The sequence below is a fragment of the Zootoca vivipara genome, chromosome 2 (genome assembly GCF_965207765.1).
Source record: "Zootoca vivipara chromosome 2, rZooViv2.hap1.1, whole genome shotgun sequence".
Taxonomy (NCBI): domain Eukaryota; kingdom Metazoa; phylum Chordata; class Lepidosauria; order Squamata; family Lacertidae; genus Zootoca; species Zootoca vivipara.
Window position 1 is genome coordinate 68,992,891 of NC_142584.1, and position 18,958 is coordinate 69,011,848.

Sequence of the window (18,958 nt, forward strand, 5' to 3'; positions counted from 1 at the left end):
CAAATGCGGCCCAGGGATTTATACCAGCACACAGTGCAGAAAACAATGGTAGCAAGACAAACTGCAGCTCCGTAATTGCTAAAACACAACTTAAGGGTGAAGGAATTACAAGTGACTTTCACATGCAATAGACACAAATTGGAAGAGGCTTTGATAATTGGCATGCCACCCTGCCTGTGGAGCTGTTAAAATTGTAAATAAGATCCAAAAACAGTTATACTGTCTATTATTTCTGAATGCCTAGTGTGAGCCCCACACTGAACGGCATGCTGTATGGGTCTTTACTCGGGTGGACTTTACGCACTATGACTTAACTGAAGGTATCAACTACACCAAACCTATTTACAGGTAGGTAGCCGTCATAGCTGCCAAGTTATCCCTTTTTTACAGGGATTTTCCCTTATGCTGAATAGGCTTCCTCGCGAGAAAAGTGAAAACTTGGCAGCTATGGTAGCCGTGTTGGTCTGACGCAATCAAAATAAAAAAATCATTCTAGTAGCACCTTAGAGACCAACTAAGTTTGTCATAGGTATGAGCTTTCGTGTGCATGCACACTTCTTCAGATGTGTATCTGAAGAAGTGTGCATGCACACGAAAGCTCATACCTATGACAAACTTAGTTGGTCTCTAAGGTGCTACTGGAAGGATTTTTTATTTTTATTTTGACCAAACCTATGTCACTACTTTTTAAAAACAAACCTGCTTTCATTTCCATTAGGGCTGGTGTTTCAAAAACAAGTACATTCACAATTCAAGCTAGTAGCAGCAGAATTGCTGAACTTCATTTGACTTTTGCAAAGATAAAATTCAGATTGGAAGTAGTAGGTGGTTGAACAACCCTCGTAAAAATGTAGGCTTTTCCTTCCAAGTTCCTGGCAGCCAGATGATTGCAGAAACGGATTTCAAATTTGCTGCCTCTCCCCCCACCCCGCAACCTACACAGAAAATATGAATTCATAAAAAACAGAAGCACGACATTTACTTAGGAAAGAAAAAGAAACAATTTAGGATAAGAGGAGAGTAGGGAGAAGTATGGGGATAACGTTGGGCTGGCCTATTTTAAGCCACTTCCCTTGAAGCCCCGCCACGAGGATCTTCGCCTGCAGCACATTTTTAAGTGATTGCAAATTCACATTAGAGGGGGGAAAGGATCGGTTTAGAAAGAAAAGAGCACGAACGGGCCGCGTGGTCAGAGGCGTCCACGCCAAGCCTCGACTTTGCCTCGCAACACAGGAAGTCCTGTCTCCAGATAAAAGCAATGGCCAGGCTTCCCACTGAGCGGCGTGCGCTGATTTTGACGGGCAGGTCCACAGCCAATGGAAGTAGGCGGGACCGAAAAGGCACAGCCCCACCCACCCTGGAGGTACCGAGCGGAAGGTGACCGAACTTCGAACCTCCGGGATTTGGCGCAGCGGCAAAGGAGATGGAACCACCGGTGAGAAACGCGGGGCGGAGGGGGGTTCCCCGGGTCCGCCCCCCCCCAGAGGATGCGGGGTGGGTGGGCCCCGCCCGCGTGAAGCAGCTCCTGCGCGTTGAGCAGACCTTCCCACAATGCTCCGCGCTGTGGCGGGCGGGTGTGTATAGGTGTTGGGGTTCCCAGCATCCCCTTCGGAGGGGCACGAACGTGTGAATGGGCTCCCTTCTCCTGCTGCCACGCTAGCCGTCTGCATAGGATGGTTCCTGGGGGCGGGATACGGGCCGCGCTCCAAGGCTGCTGGCTCCCTTTCTCTCCCTCGGCCCCCGCTTTTAAGAGCTGCGAGATGAACACAACTGCAACACGTGAAACAACTCTTCTACACAGGCACACCCGGCCAATATGAAGATGTAATTGGGGTGTGGGATGGGGAGAATGTGGCAACTCTTCTTTCTGTCTCCATTCAAAAGGGGGGAAAAGTTGCTTCCTTTCGCAGTACTTCAGCATCCCTCTACTCTCCCCCCCCCCCTCAAAACAAAAAACACCACGTGCACACAAGGTAGGAACCGTCACAGCTCTAAAACAGTTGATTTTTTTTTTTTGCGTGTTGACCTGGCATGGTTTAAGAACCCTGAGCACATGGGTGACTGGATGTGGCACGAATTTAGGTTGCTTCACTGGAAGGACAGATCCTGAAGCTGAGGCTCCAATATTTTGGCCACCTCATGAGAAGAGAAGACTCCCTGGAAAAGACCCTGATGTTGGGAAAGATTGAGGGCACTAGGAGAAGGGGAAGACAGAGGATGAGATGGTTGGACAGTGTTCTCGAAGCTACCAACAGGAGTCTGACCAAACTGCAGGAGGCAGTGGAAGACAGGAGTGCCTGGCGTGCTCTGGTCCATGGGGTCACAAAGAGTTGGACACGACTAAACGACTAAACAACAACAGGGGGAAAGTCTTAAGGTGGTGGCGGGGAGAGGGATGGTTATCTTTATTCTTTGTCACCACACTGTTGTTCCATAGCTGCCAAGTTTTCCCTTTTCTCGCGAGGAAGCCTATTCAGCATAAGGGAAAATCCCTGTAAAAAAGGGATAACTTGGCAGCTATGTGTTGTTCCCATATATAAAATGGATTATTAGGGTAAGGTTCCTCACTTGCTCCTGAGAAGGGAGGACTGAGTGCATGAAGTAGCTGTTGCAGCAGAGAGAACTGGACTTTGAACTCTTGCACTAAAGGAGTGGCTGACCTGTGGCTCTTGGACACAGTGTGGCAGGTAGATTGGTTGGAGGTGTCTCTCTGCTCAGCCCTGCTGGCCTCCACCTGCACAGCGGCATCCGCATCAGTCTGCTAGCATGGAGCCCCCTGTTCTGCCTGCTGAGCCTGCAAGTGTATGGAAGTGCCACTGGCAGGATCCCTGTCAGCAGCGGCCCACACAAAGCCCCAAAATGGGGTGCTGTGAAGGCAGGGAAGGGCTGAACCAGCCTGAGATCCATTGCATTGCAAGTCAGCCTCACTGCTGATGGTACTGGACCCAGTCTCCATCCAACTGCTGCACCAGCTCCAGGCAGCCCCACACTTTCCACCCTGGCCAGCCTAAATGGCATGGGTGTAGCTACCCCCCCCAATCAATAAAAACATAGCTAACTGAGGTTCTGCCCTCCCTAACAAAAGTCCTGCCCCCCCCCAACAAAATTCCTGGCAGCAGCCATGGCAATCTGATAAACAGCACTTCTGTCTGCTCAGGGTTTGGATTTTGTAGCCTAAATGATGTTGGACTCTCAACTCCTATCATCTCCGACCATTGGTCATGTTAGCTGAGGTGGAGTCCAACAACATCTGGAGGGCCACAGGTTCCCTATCCTTGGTTTAGGGGGGAAAAACACAAAGGGGAGGGGGGAGCAGGAAGGATATAGGAAGAGTTCTTCCTGGACACCTTTCCAAAGAAAATTCTGTAGTTGCCAGTGGCCAAGGTTATTCCCTGGTGGCACAAATGAAATGTTAATGAGCAAGGGAGGCAGGGGATGTTTTTACCCTCCTGTTTAGCTTCAACAACAATTGATGACTCTTTTGCATGGATGCTGCTGATTTGGGATCCTCCCACACTTGTGAACTTTTCAGATAGAAAGAGTGATAACTGGCCTTTAATTACCATGTGATTGCCTGCCCTGCCTTTCCAAAGTAAATAGTGTGCCAAATGTAGCTAATGAAACTTTGTCCTTCCACAAACCATGTTTCAATTGCTGCTGGCCTAGATTGTCACACATTAACCTGGGCTGCTGGCTTGATGAATGTATTGGTAGTTGAAAGAGCACCTTTGCTGCAACTTGGTACAGAACAGACTTCCTGGTTTTGTCTGTTTCAAAAACAAGTAGGGAAGAAACATCTAGCTCTGTCTGTTTTGGATTGCAAACTTGGGATAAAACAAGTCTTGTGTGTCACCTTAAAGATTAACCAAGGACCCAAAATGTTCTAGAAGAAAGGACTTATAAGTAATATAGATTGTGTATTGGTTGTGGTTGGGAATGAAAAAGGAAAACTGTGCAGGAGACAGGGAGAAACATACACCCTATATCAGTGTGGCAGCTTAATTTGCTCAGAAGCAGGTGATGAGCTTCTCTCTCCTATCTACAGCAGTGATGTGCTGGTGTGCATACAGGAAAAATCGCATCTGCTTAGGTAGGAAAAGAAGTTAGGAGCAGCTGCTACTGCCAACCGTCCTCTAATCTGCAGAAGGCACACAGCCAGGACTGCTATGTCTCCAGCTAGCTGTGTGCTCTCTCCTTCAACTCCCCAAAGTGGCCCCACCTTACATGCTTTCTGCCCTCTGTTCCAGCTTCTCACCCGGAAGCAGTTGTTACTTGCCCTGAGCAAAGGGCTAACTGCAAGTACGGTATGTTTGTGTTGCTTTTACCTGGAGTTGGTCCTAACTAATTATGCTGCTTCTTTCTTTTTATTGTGCAGTTGTTGAACGACGCAGAGGAGATAGCTGCTTTGTATCGTGAGCTTAGCCAGTTCCCATCTCTTTCCAGTGCCTCTATTGGGCCAGAGGTAACAACTCAGTATGGTGGGAAATACTGCAACGTTTACACAGGTAAAACCTCTCCCTCGTAGTTGCCAACATTAGTTGGGACCCGTGTTTATATTGCGATTCACTTTGGGATAACTCATGAGAAGCAATCAGTACACTTTTCTTTTCTTTGCCTTGCCTTGCCTTGAACCATCACTCCTGACAAGATAAACCAGGAGACTAGCTGTCAGCACCAGGGTTTCTGTGGCTTTGACTGGCTGGTTCCTGTGCTTCAGCATCAAACCAACTTTCATCTTCCTCTGATGATCATAAGAAATAAAGCCCAAAGATAGTGCTGTTGGCATTCTTGACCATGAACCAGGAATGGGCATGATGGGGCCTTTATACATACATTCAATGTATAGGCGACCCTATAACTGAAGTTCTCTGGGCAACTTAATGGGATTTAAAACACAGAGAGAGAGACCAAAATTAATAGTAAAACAAACTACAATTCGCATCATTACATAGTCACAAATCACATTAAAACAGGTCCCTGGGTATGGTCTGAATGCACATGAGGTCACCGCTTTGCTGAAGCTAAGCAGGCCTGAGTATGGTCAGTGCCTGGATGGGAAACCACCTGCCAACCACGTTGGGCGCCATGACAGAAGAAAGGTGGGATATAAATGTAAGAAAGTAAATAAAATATTTTTTGCAGCAACAAATCAATGTAAAATGGGGGGCAATGGAATAAAATCTGCAGAAGTCAAACCAGGATGAAATCATAACTTTAGACATGGGGAAAGAAAGTTATTTGACTGGTGTTGGAAATATATTAAGGTAGGTTGACCGGCAAGTCTCTTGTGTGGGGTGGCTCCTCTTGTCTGCTTCTGGTCTTGCCTGAAATAGTTGGGGGAAGAGGAGGATGGGACAGTGATGTTGGGATTTTTTTGTGGTAGAGGAAGATTGGTTCTTTCTGTGGTAGGCTGGACAGAAACTGAGTTCTCTCCCTCCCTTTACAGAGTGGTCACAGCGAGACTTGGAAAGAGCTGAAAATATAAAATTCTGCCATCAGTACCTCATCTTCCATGACAGCCACTCCATCGTGTACTCAAGCCCCTCTGGCAATTGCACGGAAATCAAGGGAGAGTAAGTCTCTTGTTTGTTGTGTTTCACCACGCTTTCTGCAGAAACGGCAGGTCACTACCCAAAGCCTTGTGCTGAAGGGGGTCTCCCAAGGATCAGCGTAGCCTTGAACCTCCAGTGCCAGGGATACATGTTCTGCACCAAAACAATCCGAATCCTTTAATGAGATCAGACTGCTTTATTTTTAAAATTATTTGAGAGTCCATAATTTTGGACCGAAGGGGCCTCTAAGGCAGCTGACTGAAAATCAGAACACTAAAACAATGGTTAAGTGCCCTAATCTGCAATATCTAGCACTGTCAGAAGCCACGGGGAAAGACAAAACTGCAAACCTGCCCAGCAGCATATACTTATTGAGCAGGAACTTCTGGAAAATCCCAGTTTTTACTGCTTTCTAAAGATAAGCAGGCCTTGGTTGGAAGGGAGTGTTCCACAGCTGTGGCACCACACTTAAAAAGGCTCTCTCTTGTGTCATCCTGCCCTGGGGAAACATGTGAGGCGAGGTAGTTCTTCTAATACATTATATGTACTGCCATACTTTTACTTTATTACCAAATGACAATGGAGATGATCCACACGACCCATCCATCCCTTTCAATATCCTAGCTTGGTGTGCTTCCAAAGCCTCTTGGGTAAGGCTTGTATGTGGTGTTTGTTTGTTGCCCTTTGCAGCGGCAGGACCCCTTCCTTGGTGTCAGCACTGGCTGTTTCTCCCAGGACAGAGGGGCTGCTCCGCTCAGGCATAGCCAGCATGGCCAGTGATCTGAACTGATGGGGAGTCGGGAGCCCAACAGCACCTGGAGGGCCACATGTCCCCTGCTTGTCCTGGAAGGATTGGTGCAGTCTGAGCTGCCTTCCTTTCTGGTACTTTCTTCGTCCTGGCCTGTGCCTGACCAACGCCATCTTTCCTAGGCTAACCATGCTGTTTTCCTTCTTAGGCTGCTCAGTCGGGACTCTCCCAGTGGAGCACAGAAAGCCGTTCTACGGAAGACTAACAACACCAAAGGCGAAGAGAAACAATTCCTAGAGGTATCTATAGCTGGCTTGAAGAAAGCTGAGAGAAGAGACTTATACCCTGGCTCTCTAATACGTTTCTCCTGTGTAAGGCAGACCTTCCAGAGATGCTCTGCCCCTTCATTCCCAGAGCAATGTGGCTTCATATTTGGCCCGTTGGCTCAGTGATTCTCAAACAATCCGTCACGCTTCCAACCCGGGAGGCAGTTGTATGGCAGCTCTGACTTGAATAGCTTTTGCTTCTTTTTGTTTGAAAGGAAAGGGGTCAGTTTGTGGCTCTTTCATGTGGCTCAGAATAGGTCCATTCTCTGAGAAGACACTGGGTACATAAGCAAAGGGGTTCAGGGACTAAATCTGCCATGCGTCTGCTCCCACAGGTGTGGGAAAAGAACCGCAAGGTGAAGAGCATCGAGTTGACAGCCCTGGAGAAGCATGGCCAAGTGTACGAGGACGGTGAGATTTCCTTGCAGTTTCCATTTGTTAGAGACGAGAAGAGGACAGCTAAGCCCCAACATTCATCCTTTCCTTGCAGCTTGGGAGTGGTGGTGGTGGTGGTGGTAGGGTGTCCTCGGATATCCCTGATATGCACTGATAAGGGAAGCCATTTTTGTCATGTTTGAAAAGGGGACTTGGGAAACCTAGGAATGCTTCTGGTCATTGCATTTTTGATTTGAGGACAGTCAGTGAAATCTATTGTCATCTTGTTCCTTTGGCCCCAGACCAATTTGGCTGCCTGGCCTGGTCACACTCCGAGACGCACCTTCTCTACGTGGCGGAGAAGAAGCGCCCCAAGGCTGAGTCGTTCTTTAAGTCAAAAGCCCCTGAGCTGAGCAGTGAAGAGGAGCTGGCCAAGACAGAGCGACGAGATAAAGCCATCAAGGTAGAATGAACCTCTTCTGCTTTGCCTTGTGTCCTGCGAGCCAGTATTTCAGTTTCTCTTCATCATCACCATATGCCTTTTTTTTCATACTCAAAGCAGCTCTGTTCCTAAGGCAATGCACTACCAATTACACTGATACCTGAAATGTAGTAAAGCAAATGCTTGCATCTTGAACAGTTGGCTCTGAGGGAGCAGTTGCCTCCAAGGGTGATGTGCCTGCAATGGAACTGCAGAGTTTGTAGGCAAATGTGTGTGTTGGCTTGCTCACTCTTCAGGAAGAGGGAAGCGCTTGACTGACGCCAAGTTGAAAACCAGTGATGCAGGCCCTGGCAATCTCCCAGGCAGGTGAGAATGCCTTTGCTGTCACTCGAGCTGCCTCTGCATCAGGATCTCTCTTTGCTTTTCCTAGGGAGAGCAGTTTGTGTTCTACGAAGACTGGGGGGAGACCCTGGTGGCTAAAAGCACCCCTGTGCTGTGTGTATTGGACATTGAGAGCAACAACGTTTCGGTCCTGGAGAGTGTTCCAGAGCACATCTCCCCTGGGCAGGTCAGTACAGTATAGGATAATTGAGGGAGAAGGTTGGCACCCACTTAAGCCCAGTTGGATAAGGGTACAGTATTTTTATTTATTTTAAATACTTGCATTCTGCCTTCTAGCCACAAGGAGGGGCTCTAAAAGCAACAGAAGATTTCCACGAGTTTGGTATCTGAAACAGAAACAGTGTGGAGTCATCCTTGGTGTTGCCTGTTACCCCCACCCCCAAAATTGTTACAGTCATACCTCTGGATACGAATGCTGCGGGTTGCATACAACATGGGTTACGACCACGCCGAACCTGGAAGTAACGGAATGAGTTACCTCCGGGTTCGGCGGTTCGCACATGCGCAGAAGCGTCAAACGACGTCATGCACATGCGCAGAAGCGCCGAATTGCAGCCCGTGTGTGCGCAGAAGCGGGTTGTGTACTGCTCATGTTGTGAACGGGGCTCCGGAACGGATCCCGTTCGCAACCAGAGGTACCACTGTATTTGCCAACTCCGATACTATAATAGCTGTGGTAAATGGCTAGGATATAGTGGGAGGGACTCTGTGCTTGCCAGCCAAGATGCTGCCTTACTGGAAAGATAATTTCAAAATTATCTTCCAAGGCAAGAGCCAGGGGGTGTTCCCCATCCATTTAATTCCATGGTATATGGGACCCAGGTGGCGCTGTGGTTAAACCACTGAGCCTAGGGCTTGCTGATCAGAAGGTCGGCGGTTCAAATCCCTGTGACGGGGTGAGCTCCCGTTGCTTGGTCCCAGCTCCTGCCAACCTAGCAGTTCGAAAGCACGTCAAAATGCAAGTACAGTAGATAAATAGGAACCGCTACAGCGGGAAGGTAAACGGCATTTCCGTGCGCTGCTCTGGTTCGCCAGAAACAGCTTTGTCATGCTGGCCACATGACCTGGAAGCTGTACGCCGGCTCCCTCGGCCAATAATGCGAGATGAGCGCGCAACCCCAGAGTCGGTCACGACTGGACCTAATGGTCAGGGGTCCCTTTACTTTACCTTTTACATCCGCTCTTGTCTTCCAATCTGTCATAACCCCGCATGCTGGAGATGTGCTAGAGTCACCCACCTGCCTCTCCACACCTGACATGGCATTCCCTTCTCCCTCAGGCCTTCTGGGCTCCAGGCGACACTGGGGTGGTATTCACAGGCTGGTGGCACGAGCCCTTCCGCCTAGGGTTGAGGTACTGCACAAATCGCAGGTAAGTTTCCTACCAGGACAAGTAAGAATCCAAGCGGGATTGGCTATATTAGATAGATGAGGGACCAAATTGGGGGTGGGGGTGGGCCTACAAACATGCTGGGGTCTTTGGGGTTGGGGGTGCTCTGTGTGCCTGCAAAGCAGCACTTGTAGCCAGGGGGGATGTGGTCTTGTGGCTATGGAGGAGCTTGTGTGGCTTCTTGCAGATGAAGTAGGCGCCCTTTTTTATTCTGGAACTTGCCCTATTTCTGTTTGGGAACCACCCTGCTGCCTCATCAGGAAGAAGTCGCCTCTTCACCCTGTCCTTTTAAACTGGGGGGGGGCTTGTTTTTGTTTGTTACTGTGTTATGTATTTTTGTGATTTTATATTGTAAATTACCCTGTGATCCTCAGATGAAGGTTGGTATAAAAATGTAATAAATAATAACATTCCTGTTTATGTTCCTGTCTGGGTGATGAGTGAGACACTAGCCTGTGGGGAGAAGATAGATGTCCCCAACCACTTAGCTAGTTTCACAGGGTGCTCTCCCATGAAACCCCCACTTCTGTTTTGTGGTTTTCTTTTCAGATCAGCTATCTTCTATGTGGACCTGACAGGTGGTCGTTGTGGTGAGACATGTTTTCCTGTTTGTTTGTTTTTTTATTATTATTATCATCATCATCAGCAGCCATGCATTGATTTCTCAGTCCTCTCTCTTAATTCACTGTCTCCCTTCCCATTGCAGAACTGTTAACAGATGACAACAAAGCCATTTGGTCTCCACGCCTGAGCCCAGACCAATGTCGCATTGTGTACCTAGAGAACCCGGCATCTGGGCCTCACCAACAGTGCAGCCGTCTCTGCATGGTGAGTATTTTTTTTGAGCCTTGAGTCTTTGCATGAGAGACAAGTAAGCTCCTGCCCTCTATATAGATTCCGGAGGTGAAGACACAAGGAACACTTCTGAACTGGGCCCAGAGGTAGCAGCGGACCCAGACTCCTGAGTTTTCATTTTGAAAAATGTAAATATCTAGCCCTTTTCAGAATGAAGGTTGTAAGAAATGAGCCGGCTCCTGTCTTTCTGTACTGTAGCTAAAGGAGTACAGTCACAGCTGTGAATGAGTGATGAGCGCCGTGGAGAAATATTAGTCACATACACACCAGGGGAAAGCAAATTACAGCTTCACAATGTGTTATGAAACAACTCGTGAAAATTGAGGTTTTTGCCTGGTTTGGAGTTGGCACTGGGGGAGAGCAGTGTCAAGTAGAAATTCAACAGGTCACATATTTTCTAGGACAGAAACACAGTTATGGGGAAAGTTCCAGCTTTTGGCCTTCTGCCTGCCAGACATCTTATTACTTGTGTGTGGCCCCTGATTTATTGTTGGGTCCTCCTCCCTGCCCACGGAAGAGAATGTCAATTTGTATGTATTTGCATATGGCCTGAATTGTATGCAAATCGGAGGCCTCTCCTGCAGATAGGGAAGTGGGCCCAATCCCCATGCAGAAAGTCCTGTTGGCAGCTTTGTGAACGAGTCATTGAGCTCTGGCCTTTGCCAAACGGATGTGTGAGAGATCAGGCACCTCAGCACCTCCGTGAAGCATGTCTTGATGCTATAAAATATTTGTGGGGCAGGAAGCTGTGCACTGCCACATCCTTTTCTGATGCCTTTTGATCTCTTTCCCCCCCCAGTACGACTGGTACACAAAGCTCACTTCCGTCGTGGTGGAGATTGTGCCTCGGCAGAGCCAAGGTGCGTATTACAACTGTGCTGGAGCTCCCAGGGTATGCTATGGGGTGTTTGATGGGATCCGATGGAACCCCGTGGGTGTGCCAAGCATTCCGTGTGCAACAACAAGCAAAGCCAAACGTTAGGACTGCTGCATATCACGCAGTCACGTATCTTGTTCAGAATGGCCAACATTTATCACTGCGTTAACTACAGGAGCGTAGAATGTGGGCTTTGGATGGTTTGGGAGAAACAAGGTGGTGTTAAGGGGGAACGAAAGGAGGAGATTCTGGAGCAGTAGGGAAAAGGCCTGAGCATTGGGAAAACATGAAAACCAACCACAGGCTGCTCATGGCACCTTCTCTGTTAGAGTGTATCTGGAAGCATCCCTTGGAAGGTTTCTATATGTGTTGGAAGCCCCCTGGGGTGGATGGAGCAACCCAGCCAGTGGAGCATAAATAAAATTATTATTGTTGTTGTTGTTGTTGTTGTTGTTGTTGTTAGAATCAGAAGCAGCTTCTTTGCCTGCCTCAAGTTTGGAATCAGCAATGGCAGTTAGGTTCTGTGTTTTCAGCAAGTATTTTTCTGCAGAATCTTTTGCCAGTTTTTTTTCAGGAATTCAGAATCCACATCCACTTGGCCATTAGAAAAGCAGGCTCAGTAGGCAAATCCTGGCTGTGGAATATCATGGGGACTGGCTGCAAAGAGGGATTGGCGGGCCATGGAATATATATGAAGAGAGATAGCATCATGGCTGACCTTCTCATTAGGCAGGGTGACATCACTCGTTATAGGTGGCAGATTATTATCATTTTTGTTACCCTAAAAGGGCAGGAAATTGCCAATAATTGAATTTCTTTTTTTATCATTTTTACCCCTCTGGGGAGTGCCAGTTGGTGTTTTTGTTGTTGTTGTTGTTGCTGTTTTTGCCTTGGTGTCAGAATTTCATGGGCTATTTCTGGCTGGCATCCATGAAGGGGGCTTATCATGTGGCTTCCTGGCCCAGGGGCATCCCTGTGTTTTCCACCAGAAGGGCAGCTGTTGTTTCAGTGAAGGCTCTTTGTCTCTTACAGGTGAATTCACTGGGATCTATAGCACAGCACTGCCGGAGCGCTGCTGGGCAGCAGACAGCCAGAGGGTTGTGCTGGACACAATTCAATATAGCAGGCAGGTAAGAACGAAGCATAGAGTAGCTTGAGCTTCAGACTGAAGCCAGGGGTAGTTCGGGCAGACTAAGCACAAAGGGCACCTCCAATCAAAAGCTTTATTTGGCAATGGGCAAATTGAATCAGCACATCTAATATCTTTAAGCTTCATGGAGATCTCACAAGGATCCACATAACAAAGCAGAGGATTATAGCACCATCTGAACATCTGACTCATTCCAAATAGTGTGGTGGAGGAGGGATTGTTGTGCAAATCTTGCGGAACCTTGCTTGTGTGTGTGTGTGTGTGTGTGTCCGTCCATTGATGAATTGCAGGACAGCTTGTATGAGAAGGTGCTTTCTGTATGCAACTGAGAGTAGATCTCTCTCATGCTGTCTTTTCCTCTAGGAGCTGATTGTAGTTGATACAGTGTCAGGCAGTGTGTGCTCTCTCACCAGGGGTAAGTAGCAAACTCAATAACTTAGCCCTCCATAATTAGTTCCTTCCAAATCTATGCTGTGTCCTGCCACTGCAATCCTCTGATCTTCTGGCAGAAGTGAGTCCTAATTTGTTTATTCCGTTTGGGGCAAAGCTATTCCAAGTGAACAGACAAGCCATGTTGCAGTCTGTTGTTCAGGGAGTTCTTCAGACCTTTGTCATCGGCTGGCACAGTTGGAGATAATTGTATCTGGTGTCCTCACTTGCTTATCTTCTGCTTTTCCCCCCACCCTTTTTAGTATTGCACTATAATGCCTTTGTAAGCATTTGGGTGAAAGATGCACCCCAAGCCAATATCTTTATCCTAGTTTCTTAATGCCCACTGATCATCCAGTATGAAAATCTCCATTGTTCTAGTGACCTTTGCTTCACATGCACTGCCCCTCTCCTCCAACCCCCTCCAAATTCTGCCAACGCTGCGTTCTTAATTTTAGTTCAGCTTCCAGCCATCAGCAGTTGGAAACTGGGATGCATCCAACAAATCCATAACATTCGCAGAATGACTTACGTTTGCACAACAGTCCTTTCCCTATCTCCTTACCCCACGACAACCCCCTCCCAAATCTATTCTGGGAGTTCCCACAAGCCCTGGAGCTGATGGGGGGGGGGAGGAGAGTGAGGTGAACTTCCATTGCACAAGCAGGAGGACTTCTCTGGATGCAACCCATTGTGTTGCATATTCTGTCCATTTTTATATACTGTATTTTTCCACATGTCAAGTCAGCTTTTCTCTGCCCCAAAGCTTTGCTTGTATCAGGCCAGCTTGCCCAGGCCTTCAGTGATCAAATGCTAACATACCAGGTCAGAAACAAAGCAGTGAGGGCTGCACACTCCACCTGAGCACAGAATACAGGGGAAGAGAAAAACTTTGTTCTTTTACTAACCTAGGTTCCCGTCTTGGAAGCTGGGCCCTGCTCACTGTCGACCGAGATCTGCTGGTGGCCAGATTCTCCACTCCAAACTGCCCTCCTATGCTTGTAAGTGTCCAGTGGCCAAAGGTTTGGCAGAGGGACCTTGGCTCGACACTCCTCAGAATTGCTTGTTGCAGTAATTCTAAAATAATACTTCCTGTGCTTTCTATCACTTTACATTTTGCTTGGGATTACCCAAATATTAAATAGACCAAGCCTTCAGACTTTGACTTAGGAACTGGTCTGTAACAAATCAATCAGTTGGGGCGCCTTTATCCTCAACTTGGAAAGTTATTTTTTCGTCTTGTGTCAGAAACTTGTTTGGCTGCGATTGCACATCCTGTTAGTTATGTGCTTAACTGATTCTTTTTTTGGAGGGGGGAGGGAGGGAATTCTGATGAGGGCAAAATATGAGGCACTGGGCATCATGTTTTGTTGCCCATAGTACAGATTTATACAGCCAAAGCTGAAACAGCATAGAGGCTGTGGGGTCAAGGATTGTCGGCAGTGCAGTGTGCGATGATTAAGAGCCCAGGGACAGAACACAACGCCGACACACACACCCCTTTGTATTTCCACTGGGCTTGCCTCTTTTTTCTTCTCAAATATCTGACGTGTGCTGCTGTTGAGGGGACATGCTCTGCTCCTTATGTTCTGGGTGACCTTGTGCGGTCCAAGTAAGAGAGATCTGCTCCAGTGGTGCTGGATTCCTCTATGTCCTCTTGCTGCAGATGGTGGCCTTCCTGCCTCCTGCCGGCAAGGAAGCTGAAGTAAACTGGGTGTGCCTGGAAGAAGCCAGTCCAATTCAAGAAATCTCTTGGGATGTCCGTACCCTGCAGCCTCCTCCAGAACAGGACAACCCCCAGTATGGTGAGGGCCCAGAGAATTGGACAGACATTGCCAGAGACCAAGGAATTTAATTCCCTGCTTTGAGCCGGGGAAGAAATTGGGGCATTGAGGTTGTGATATGCAGATTGTGGGAGGAAATTGACACCACTCACTTACGCTAGATCTACCATTGCAAGGAGATGGAATTATCCTCCTCTCTTTCCCCTGTGTATTGTTCTGGGAAGTTCTCCTGACCCTCCACAGCAAATTGGAGGGAATCACAGGGGGAAAGGCCTGTTGCTCTAGTGGAGCCCTTGCGTTGACTTCTGTGAGTGCACTGGGTTAGTTGAAGCTAGGCCTTTATGCCTGACTTTCATCAGATCTGCAAACTGTGGTCTTTCCTCACAGCGGGCCTCAGTTTTGAAGCCATCCTACTCCGGCCCACTCAGGAGCCAAGGAAGGCCAAGTTTCCATTAGTGGTGTCACCTCATGGTAAGTGCTTTGTCTTCATCCCTCCCTTCCCCTCATTCAAGGCACAGGGTGATTCCTTCGCCCTTCATCTCACTGGCACTCCCATCTTCTCCTTTGCAGGAGGCCCACACTCAGCGTTCACCACCAGCTGGATGCTGTACCCAGCACTGCTCTGTCGGATGGGGTTTGCTGTGCTGCTGGGTAAGTGGTGGCCCAGAGCATTCTCAGTCACCCAGTGGGCTGCTGGGGTCTCAGTTTATCTTAGAATAGGGCATCACAATTAGGAGACCGGACTGTCAATGGATCCTCGCCCATGACAGTGGTAAATGACTGCAGTTTGGTCCAGATCGCTTGGCCTTTTCCCATCTAGTCCAGTCTGTCTCAGTTGCTTAACAGGTGCGCTAGGAGAGTTACACTGGAGGAGGAATGGCACAAGAAAGGCTTCTCGCCCTTCTGGAAAGCAGTGGTTGTGCTTTCGGGTGTAGGAGCTGCTATGGGTGGCAGTAGTCAAGTTCAGGTAGCAGGTAGTGAGAGCTGGAGATTCCTTCCATGGTATCATCCTTCCATTAGAGGAAGCATCCTCCTGCCCAGTGATTCTGCAACCTGGCTGAGCAGAGTGACATCTCCTTGGAAAGCAGGGAGCTCTAGCAAAGAACTGGAGATCTCAGTGAGCCTGTTTTTCTCCCTTCCCTAAGTGAATTACCGAGGATCACTAGGCTTTGGCCAGGACAGTGTGGACTCCCTTCCAGGGAAAGTGGGCAGTCAGGATGTCAAGGATGTGCAGGTAAGAGGGTTGCAATCCCCCTTTCCAGGGCAAGCGGGGGGAGCTATAGATTTTTTTCACTGGTGGGAAGATGCTGAAGTGCTGTTTTTTCCCCTTGGTACTGTTTCACCCACCGTCTTCTTTGCAGTTCTGTGTGGAACAGGTGCTACAGGAGGAACTGATGGATCCACAGAGAGTGGCCGTGTTTGGTGGCTCCCATGGAGGCTTCCTATCCTGTCATCTTATCGGCCAATACCCTGACACCTACAAGGCTTGCGTGGCCAGGAATCCCGTGGTCAACGTGGCCTCCATGGTCGGAAGCACTGACATCCCTGACTGGTGCGTACCAAAGGCAGCCTGAGCGGCTGCTGTAATGAAAACACAAGAAGGCCCATACACTCCCGCATCCTATTCTCCCAGTGCTGATGGGAAGCCAGCAAGCATGACCCAAGGGCAAGAACACTCCCAAGGTGGTTCCCAACAATTGGTATTCAGAGGCGTACCACCTCACGGTGAACGCACCCATCGTGGCTAGTAGCTATTGATAGTCTTAACACACACATACCATGAATTAATTGAATTGTCCTTTAAAACAATCCAAGTTGGTGACCATCACTATAGTCCATAGTTTTATTTATTTACCCATTTATAATCTGCACTTTCATAAAATGCACTAGTCCCAATGTACAGGGTTTACTCTGCTTTCTGCACCTGTCAGCTGGAAGAACTTTCGATTTATTCCTGCTCTCTGCTTCCCGTTCCCTCTGTTTTGATTCTTGCTGTGCTGCTACTCCTAGGTGCCTGACGGAGGCTGGCTTACCGTACGACCAGACTGCCCTCCCAGATCCCAGGCAAGGGGCAGCGATGCTGCTTTGTTCACCTATGCAATATGTTGACAAGGTACAGTACACACAGACCTTCCCTCTCCACATCCATTGGTCCAAGAACTCCATGATTTTGCTACTTCATTTTCAGAGCTTTGGTTTTTCCACCTGCCTTGATATCTTTGCCCTTTTTCCTCCTTAGGTTCAGACACCTGTTCTTTTAATGATAGGAGAGGAAGATAGACGTGTACCCCCCAAGCAAGGCTTGGAGTATTACCGTGCTCTCAAGGCCAAGGGTGTCCCAACCCGGTAAGCATAATAGGCAAACTTGGCAAATAATGCAAAGGAGCTGGCTGAACAGAGGCTCTATAGGGACAAAGGGGTGGTGGTCAAGAGGCTAGAAATATATGTGACTGGGTCAGGAGGGGAGAATTGTGAGTGGGCAGAAGGTCTGGCAAGAGAGAGTGGTGTGAAAAATAATCACATTACACTTAATATTTGTGTGTCTCTCTTTCTAGGATGCTGCTTTATCCGGGCAATAACCATTCGCTCTCTAGTGTGGAGGCCGAGGCAGATGGTTTCATGAATATTGCACTCTGGCTCATTCAGCACCTGAAATGATGACTGCAAAGCTGGCCTACTCCTTTTGTAACCCACTTCCATACTAATAAGCAGCATGGCCAGCCGACATAATCCAAGGCACTTCAATTCCAAACAGCCACCTAGGGACTGGTTACTCTGGTATTCATGTCGTCTAGAACGTGAATAAGTACATGGCAAAGGTCACCGTCATCACACACTTTGTCAGATCTTGTCCTCTGATAAGTAGTTCCACCATAGCAGGTGGCCTATTTGGAGGTGTCAGGTGCTGGGTACTGATTTTTGAACCTCTGTCTTTAGCCTTAGTCTTTGGGGACAACAGGTGAACTACAAAGACTCCTGCTGCAAAAGTAAATAAAACACACCTGATTGTCTAAGACTTCTCGCTCTTGACTTTTAAGAGGCTGACTTGCAAAGTGTAATTCTTTATAGAGATTGGCAACAACTGGGGCTTGTCAACTACTGAGATGCAAACTTTATTGCAGAGTATTAGATTTTTTTTGAAGAAGAAGAGATAACAGGACTAGCAATTTTTTGACGCAAAGGAAAAAGGTAATTCACAAAGAGGATTTGTGGAATGTAATGTTCAACTATTGCTTTTGTTCTTCAGAACTCCTCCCATCCAGCTTATAGCTACAGATGTCACCAGGAACTAAACCCAAACTGATCATAGTGCATGTGAACCTCTCATGCTGTGTTGTGTCAGAACAAATTCCTGCTTGACACTCTGCTATATCATTTTTCTCTTGTATATATAGGCACTGTTTTCTCTGGTGCTTCCTGATACATTATCATGGAAGTAGACTCTACACTTTGTCTGTCTCTTGAGTAGAGTGGGAATTCAGAGACCCATTACCCTATCTGCTGCTGGTTTTTTGGAAACTGAGGGATGGACTATCAATAGCCATCTTAACATTCTTGTTATTTTCAATGGCTTTGTCCCATTCCCCCCTTCTATTTATTATTATTATTATTATTATTATTATTATTATTATTATTATTAAAATGTCCATACCACCCTTCATCCAAGGATCACAGGGCAGTTTACAATATAAAAACCCAAAACATAGTAACAAACAAAACAACACACGCCAGTTTAAAAAGCCATAGAATGTCTAATTAGCCTTGAATTCTTGAAAAAGCAAGTATTTTTTCTTTATTTATCTATCCATTTAAGAAACCTTAAATGGAGCAGGAGGACACCTTATATTAATGTACTTGAGTGTATCACTAATTACCACCATTCTTTTCAAATACATCCCATTAAAGTTCCTGTTCACCTGTTCCTTCAGTTCTTTAAATAATCCCCAAAGTAGCCAGAAATCTTCAAGACAGATTAGCTGGGTATTGTTAATACCTCTTGGGCTTTGAAGATGCTCAAACTCAGGACAAAAGAGAGAAATGTACTGAGAGGAAGGCACGCTTGGCAAACCCTCACCATGATCGAATCCCGCCCAGAAACCTACATGTGCTGTGGAAAGACATGTGGATCCAGAATTGGCCTACACAGTCACTTACAGACTCACTGTTAAAACCATGTTTATGGAAGACCATCCTACTTGGCTATGAGTGATTGCCAAAGAAGAAGAATACCTCCATTTGAAAGACAGTCACTTTTGTCATGGGTTGGGAGCCTATGGGTCTCCCATTGTTGTTGAACTCCAGCTCTCCTCACTCCCATCTATCATGGCCAATAGGTAGGGCGTCCCTGTAGGGGCCAAAGGTTCCTCATGCCTTTGTTAAGATAGCTGCTTTGCATTTGCGCTGGGAGCCAAGTAACTAGATTCCTACTAAATAAAAGATAGTGTAGGATTAATCACTCCACAAATTCCCAGTATTTTTGCCATTTTCTTTCTGAGGGCTTGGGTCAGATTAAAATGTATTTTGATTCTCATGCTGTGTTCCGTTGGTTAAATTGTTCACTTAGGCCAGTGAACAGAGCTACAATTTAACTTGAATCTCCTATACTCACCGCCTGCCTCTCGTATCCCA

At 47.4% G+C, this 18,958-nt stretch overlaps 1 protein-coding gene across 1 annotated transcript; it reads left to right on the forward strand.

Moving 5' to 3' along the window:
- The first annotated feature begins 1,139 nt into the window (after nucleotides 1-1,139).
- APEH (acylaminoacyl-peptide hydrolase) lies at nucleotides 1,140-17,345 on the forward strand. Its single transcript, XM_035106015.3, has 22 exons — nucleotides 1,140-1,435; nucleotides 4,376-4,505; nucleotides 5,447-5,573; nucleotides 6,509-6,599; nucleotides 6,962-7,037; nucleotides 7,304-7,464; nucleotides 7,874-8,011; nucleotides 9,125-9,216; nucleotides 9,784-9,824; nucleotides 9,941-10,062; nucleotides 10,889-10,949; nucleotides 11,999-12,096; nucleotides 12,480-12,531; nucleotides 13,458-13,546; nucleotides 14,212-14,350; nucleotides 14,717-14,800; nucleotides 14,900-14,980; nucleotides 15,475-15,563; nucleotides 15,691-15,881; nucleotides 16,340-16,442; nucleotides 16,569-16,675; nucleotides 16,885-17,345. The coding sequence occupies exons 1-22, from the start codon at nucleotides 1,424-1,426 to the stop codon at nucleotides 16,985-16,987; spliced, it is 2,187 nt and encodes a 728-aa protein (XP_034961906.2). The 5' UTR covers nucleotides 1,140-1,423; the 3' UTR covers nucleotides 16,988-17,345.
- Nucleotides 17,346-18,958: the final 1,613 nt, after the last annotated feature.